General features: G+C 39.9%; 2 protein-coding genes across 2 annotated transcripts; both read left to right on the top strand.

Annotated features, from left to right (window-relative positions):
- Positions 1 to 884: 884 nt before the first annotated feature.
- On the top strand, positions 885 to 1,732 carry LOC129786764 (uncharacterized). Its single transcript, XM_055821981.1, has 2 exons — positions 885 to 1,072; positions 1,159 to 1,732. The coding sequence occupies exons 1-2, from the start codon at positions 952 to 954 to the stop codon at positions 1,638 to 1,640; spliced, it is 603 nt and encodes a 200-aa protein (XP_055677956.1). The 5' UTR covers positions 885 to 951; the 3' UTR covers positions 1,641 to 1,732.
- A 942-nt stretch (positions 1,733 to 2,674) lies between these two features.
- LOC129786757 (S1 RNA-binding domain-containing protein 1) lies at positions 2,675 to 6,477 on the top strand. The gene is made up of 3 exons (XM_055821971.1): positions 2,675 to 2,909; positions 2,976 to 3,901; positions 3,969 to 6,477. Exons 1-3 carry the CDS (start codon positions 2,776 to 2,778, stop codon positions 5,306 to 5,308), a joined length of 2,400 nt encoding a protein of 799 aa, XP_055677946.1. The 5' UTR covers positions 2,675 to 2,775; the 3' UTR covers positions 5,309 to 6,477.
- The last annotated feature ends 27 nt before the right edge of the window (positions 6,478 to 6,504 follow it).

Below are 6,504 nucleotides of genomic sequence, written 5' to 3' on the forward strand. Positions count from 1 at the left end.
CTGACTTACAAATTCTGCTTCACAACGAAATAACTGAATGAATGAAGATTGTTTTACGTTGACAATTTCCCAGGAAAGCATTTAATTAACGTTATTGCAAAAAAAAAGATATTCATGCAGAGATTGCAAAAAAATCATTCTTTGATATCCTTATCAAAATATTGGGTGAAAATGTAAAAAGAAATGGCAAAAGATATGAGAAAGCACCTGCTGGAAATAAAATTATGTAATCCTTATGATTGGATTGTTGTAGATTTTATTTTTATCTGTTAACATATAAGATGAATCTAAATTTTGTAATTCTGTCTTTAATTTTATGAAGACTTTTTGATAAGAAAAACTCAACTCTTAATGGCTTGATGAATTTTTTTATTTACAATTTTCTTCACTTTTCTTGATGAGATTGAAAGGGATGAGGCTGCGATGATCATAATGATTGAAAACGATTAATCTCTGAACGATTAAAAATCACTTTAATAAGGATTTTTTTTTAAATAAATAAACCTACTGATTCTAATTTTAACTAGTTATCCTTAACCGTTGATCCTCTTGATCTTTTTTTTTTCAAGAGATTTTTTAATCAACTTTTTATCTTTTATTAAGGTTCATAAGAAAAACTCAAGAATCCAGCTAAAAGAGTATAGAAATGATCAAGAGATGAAGTAAAGGGCGCTGAAGAAATTTAATTAAAAGAGATGCAATCTGTGGCGGGAAGAACAAGACAAATGGAATTTGTTCATCGCAACACACCACCGGTTAGAGGAAACGAAACACCTGCACGGTGTCTAATTTGATCGAGGAGATGATAGGGAGTTGCTGCTGATGATTCCTTCAGCGATAAGGATGGTGTAGTCAATTTAAGTGACACGCTTAAAAGCATCGTCAGCTCCTCACTTGGACGTCTTTCTGTTGCACGTTGGAAGTGGCTGAGGAACTATACGGAGAACTACCATGAAGGGCTTTATTCTAATTTCATTGGCACTCTTTGCCACAGTTGGCCAAATCTCAGCTCAAAGTAATCCCCTCTTGGATGTCCTGGATAGGGTTACGGAGGTCTACAATGAATATGAAGGTAAGTACTACCTTTTTAACATTTTCCCGCCAAAAAATGAGATTTTTTTTAATTAAAGAGAATTTTATTATAATTCTTCCTTTCAGAATTCAAGCATGACTCAAGATTCGCAATGGGTGATCACATTAGGCACCTTTCGCAGCTCGTCCTGAATGTTGTCCTGGAAGAAATTACGTCTTGGGGTCTCCGTGTGAAGCAGCAGTGCCCTCACCTCCGCAACACAGAGGCTCAGGGTGAGATTGTTCGTGGATGCGCAGAGTCAGCCGTTGTGGCCATTGCTGCCCATCAGGATGCCATCTTCGACATTCTCGAGGACATGAATGATGCCTCCAATGCTGTGTCCCTCAGCACAGTTGAGGAACTCGTTGAGTTCAACGTCATCACCAATTACGATGACTTCAACAGTCACTTTGACCCAATTATCACGGAATTCCGTTCACGACTTACCGCCTATGTTGCCCAAGTTGGACAAGAAATTGCCGGCCTAGCTGGTATTACGTCAACCTTGCCAGACACAACCCGTGCATGTATCAATGCGGCTTTCCAGAAATTCCTTCAGACATGCTAATCATTTCCCCTTTTTAATTTTTTTTGTGATCATATTAAATATTGGTGATGTTTCAAAATAAAAATAAATCTAATTGTAATCCAACAAAAAAATGAATTTTAATTTTATGGGCTTCTGCTGTCTTTCCTTTGCTTCTATAGGTCGTGTGGTAAGTTTGCGGTGGACACGGTGGATGCTACATTAGCAAGGGAACTAACTCTGATCCTTTGATATTCCTTGATTAACATTCAATTAAGCAAAATATATCTTCCAAAAAAATAATTTTCTTTAAATTTCATGACTTTATCACTTAATGTTTGCATGAAATTGAAAAATTATGAAGAATTGCGAATACTTTAAAGTGCCTATTTCTAAAGTTTTGAGAACGATAAATCTGAAAAATTATTCGAAAATTGTTGTGTTCTCCTTCGTTGATTATTAAAAAGATTTTTAGAATAAAAACAGATAGGTGTGGAAATTAATGGATAGCATTAAAAGTTAGGACCATGATATCAGTACTCGGGCATATTGACCATTTCTTTCTAAAATATTTTTTATGTCTAATTGGCTTAATTGAAGCATATAGTCCCGCGGTTGCCCATTTTTATTAAAATTGGTTTTTAAAACAAAGAAGCTAATATTGGGCTTTATTTAGCGACCAAGAAACCCTTGAAATTCGCTTGAAATCTTGAAATTTCAGTACAAAATTCCAAGATTTCAAGGGTTTCTTGGTCGCTGAATTAGGCTCAATTATTAAAAATTTACAAAGAAATCGTTTTTTGTAAAAATATGAATTCCTCAAAGGACGAAATAGAGGAAATTAGCAATTTTAAGCAAGAGAAAAACCAAAAATTACAAAATCTAATTTTTTATGAAAAATAATTTACATCCAACAAACTTTTAAAAAAACAGATAGTGTTAAAATTAAATAAAAAATAAACTTAAAATAGTAAGTAAACATTTATTTTTTATTTAACCAAAATTTTGGATTATAAAACTTCAAGGGTCACAAAAAGAGCCATTCTCCCCTACACGTAACGGCAAACTTCTGCGCCGTTGTTGTTTATTTTGAACTTCAGCACGTGCTGCGCCGGCATTTCTTTCGTGTTTTTTCGCGTAAAATAATCAAGAAATCAGCGTTAATTTGCGTGAAATAATGTCTGAAGGAACAAGTGAGGCTGTGAGGAAGAGAAAACCTCTGCGGGAGTGTGAGGAAAATGCCCCAAAAAGAGTCAAAACACAGCGAGACATTGCAGAAACAGGAAAATCTTCAGAGCCTCCGTCAAAGAAGTAAGAAAGAAAATTGCTTATTTTGCATGTTGGATCAAATTTCAGCTGATTTGCTCACTTTTGCAGACTCATCCCGAAGCCATTTGCTGCTGAGAGTTCCTCCTTTGGTGCGAAGCGTGATGAAATTCAATGTTCATGGACCATTCCGGACTTGTTGGCTGAATTGGAGAGCCTCCGACCAACTGTTGCGCAGAACATTGTGGAGCTGCTGCAGCAGGACAACACAATTCCCTTCATTTGCCGCTACAGATCGCATCTGGTGGGGAATCTCAAGCCCGACAGGATGCGGGAGATTAAGACGTCGTATGGGCAGATTACGCAGCTTAAGACAAAAGTCACCACCGTGGCAAAGACACTGCAGAAGGAGAATCTCCTCACGGAGGATCTGGAGGAGACAATTTGCAAAGTTAAAACGATGGAGGAATTGAATCACATCTATGAGCTGTACAAGCCAGCCAGGAAGAAATCTCTCGTGGAGAAGGCAACAAATCTGGGGCTGAAACCCATTGCTGAAAAGATTCTCTCGGGGGAGGTTTTGGTGAATTTTGAGAAGTACGTCAACAAGGATGAGGAAGCTCTGCGTACTGTGAGTGAGGTGAAAGCTGGTGTGGGTGTCCTTGTGTCCAGTATCATTATGAAGAATGCCCAATTGCTGGACTACGTGCGTGAGAGGAGGCAAAAGGCTCGCATTGAAATCCAATCGAGTCAGGCTAAAGTGAAAGCATCCGACATTCCAAGTACCTCCACGGATTCCACAAAGTACGAGCTCTACTTCAATTTCAGGAGTCTCGTCTCGCAGATTCGTCCTCATCAAATACTGGCCATAAATCGCGGGGAGAAGAATAAAGTTTTGACGGTGAAAGTGAATGTTCCGCAGAAGATGCAGGATGATGTGAAGGTATTCATTCTCAGTCTCTACAGAGGAGTCACCGAGTACACGGAAAGGACGGAGTTCCTCAAAAAGATTGTCAGTGAAATTTATTCAAAGAAAAGTGAGTTTTTTGCGGCGAAAATTCCTCCAGATTCTTCAGCAATAAATTCTCTATTTCTCTTCCACAGTCCTCCCGTTGATTACCAAAGAGATTCGCCGGGAATTGAAGGAAAAAGCTGAGAAGGCTTCAATTGAGGTGTTTGCCAATAACCTTCGGCAACTCTTGCTCACAGCCCCCGTGAAGGGTGAGAAAATTCTCGGAATTGATCCGGGATTCTCGCATGGGTGCAAAATGGCAATGATTTCGGAACAAGGAAATGTCCTGGACACACAAATAATCTATCCGCATACAAAGAAAGCCGATCTTCGGGATTCCATGGGAGCTGTGGCGGATCTCCTGCAGAGGCACGGCTGCAAGATTATAGCTTTGGGCAATGGGACTGCCTGCCGGGAAACAGAAGCCTTCCTAGAGCAGGTAAAGAACACCTTCCGGGTGGATTTTACGTACTGCATAGTCAGCGAGCAGGGAGCTTCCATTTATTCGTGTAGCGACAAAGCTAAGCAGGAATTCCCGTCGCTTGATGTGAATCTCATTAGTGCTGTATCCATTGCTCGTCGACTGAGCAACCCCCTGGCGGAATTGGTTAAAGTGGAACCGAAGCATTTGGGTGTGGGCATGTACCAGCACGATGTGAGTGAGAAGCAACTGGGGGAGGCACTGGAAGAGATTGTTGTGGAGTGCGTGAGCTTCGTGGGGGTGGACATCAATACAGCCAGTGAGCATTTGTTGCAATTTGTGGCCGGTTTGACGCCGGCCAGGGCGAAGAATATCATTGAGTACCGCCTGAAGAATGGATGCATCAAATCGAGGGATGAATTGCGGAAGATTAAGCTAATTGGGGAGAAAACATTCACCCAATGCGCTGGATTTGTGCGTATTGAAGCAAAGACAGCGGGACAACTCATTGAGCCATTGGATGCCACATGGGTTCACCCGGAGAGCTATCATTTGGCTCGATCAATTATTTCTGAGCAAGAATTGAATTTGGGCGAAATCGGAAGGTTCCATTTCATTGAGAAGATGAAGAGTATTGCCGTGAACTTCACGGAGATGAGTCGTATTGCTAAGCTCTTTGGGGCAGCACCTGAATGTGCAAGATCCGTGTGTGAAGCTCTGCAGAGACTACCCAGTACGGACTATCGCGATGACATCAATAGACGCCCACACTTCAAGCAGGGCTTGACAAAGATGAGTGATCTGAAGGTGGGTACCCTGGCTACGGGTTCCATCACAAATGTAACGCATTTCGGATGCTTTGTGGATGTTGGCGTGGAGAAATGTGGGCTAATTCACACGAAACACCTGCAGGGAATGAAGCCGGGAATTGGGGATTGTGTGGAAGTAACAATAATGAACATTGATGAGGCTCAAGGGAGGATTTCGCTCAAACTTGAGAAGATTCTCTAAACAAAATGAATTTTTTTCTTAAAAGAATTTATTTATGCGAGATACTTTGGGGGACAAAAAAAAACGGGGGCTCCGGGATTTTATTCCCTTCGGAGTACACTGGAGATGCATTGACGATAATCTTCAACGATGCCAGTGTGAGCATCCCTCATGTTGCGCAGTCTCACCTCCAAGCTGGGAACAAATTCAAATTGGAAGCGATTGTGGGCCTCAGTGATCACAGGATTGAATTCATCTATAAAGTAATCATATCTCCGGACAATGTCGAATTCCGTGAGTTTCTGCACAACACTCATCTGCAGCTCAGCAATGTACTCCGTCCACTCTTCCAGTCCATGAAAAACATCATCCTGCAGCTCAAAGATGTGATCAAATGCCGCCACTGAACACACCCTCACTGTCTCCCCAACTTCCGGTGTACTCTTTGCCGTCACCAGTCGTCGAAACATTGCACCATTGTGCTGCTGCTGCCTCCGCCACGTATCCATTGTTTCAGAGAGTACCCCCAAAAGATCTCGCGTTACATCACTCACATATCCCGACATATAGCCACGAATCTCCGTCTTCATATCCTCATAGTAATCGTGGTACAAATTAATGGCATCCTGACTCTGAAAGAGTGGATTCGGCGGCACCTGCCCGTACACAACGCAAATTCCACATAAAATCACAAAGAAATTCCTCCAACTCAGCTCCATTTTCATTTTTGATTTTTCCTGAACACGTTTTCCCAGAAACTTCTCACACTGAATGATAATTTTTGCAAATCTTCCTGGACTTTTTAAGCATTCTCACTCTGTGCAAAAAAATGAAAGATTCTAATCTCCAAGAATACGCCAAAAGAAAGAATGAAAAAAACAGCCTGATAACAGGATACAAATTCAACATTTTTTTTAATTTCTCTAATTAACTTTCTCTTACGCAAATGCTTTGACAAACACAAAAAAAGAACTTTATACTGAAATCATGAATTTTCTTCTTTATCATTTCTTTTTTTTTTTCTAAAAAGAATTCTTGACTTGTTTGATGAATTTCCTGAATTAATTCTCAATTAGAAGATTAATTAAGTTCCTAAAATCAAATCAAACATAAGACATTTTGAAATTTATTTTTTAACTCTGTAACAAAATGAGAATTTCATAATAAAATTCTTTATCGAAAACTTATAACCAATTGAATTTGTCCTCAAAACACTC

This window comes from Lutzomyia longipalpis, chromosome 1 (assembly GCF_024334085.1).
Source record: "Lutzomyia longipalpis isolate SR_M1_2022 chromosome 1, ASM2433408v1".
Lineage (NCBI taxonomy): Eukaryota > Metazoa > Arthropoda > Insecta > Diptera > Psychodidae > Lutzomyia > Lutzomyia longipalpis.

Excerpts from the sequence above, each read along its gene's own strand:
- LOC129786764 (XM_055821981.1), top strand. The coding sequence starts at position 952 with ATGAAGGGCTTTATTCTAATTTCATTGGCACTCTTTGCCACAGTTGGC. Across the intron at positions 1,073-1,158 it reads GGTCTACAATGAATATGAAG|AATTCAAGCATGACTCAAGA; the intron begins GTAAGTACTACC and ends TCTTCCTTTCAG.
- LOC129786757 (XM_055821971.1), top strand. The coding sequence starts at position 2,776 with ATGTCTGAAGGAACAAGTGAGGCTGTGAGGAAGAGAAAACCTCTGCGG. Across the intron at positions 2,910-2,975 it reads TCAGAGCCTCCGTCAAAGAA|ACTCATCCCGAAGCCATTTG; the intron begins GTAAGAAAGAAA and ends TCACTTTTGCAG. Across the intron at positions 3,902-3,968 it reads TGAAATTTATTCAAAGAAAA|TCCTCCCGTTGATTACCAAA; the intron begins GTGAGTTTTTTG and ends TCTCTTCCACAG.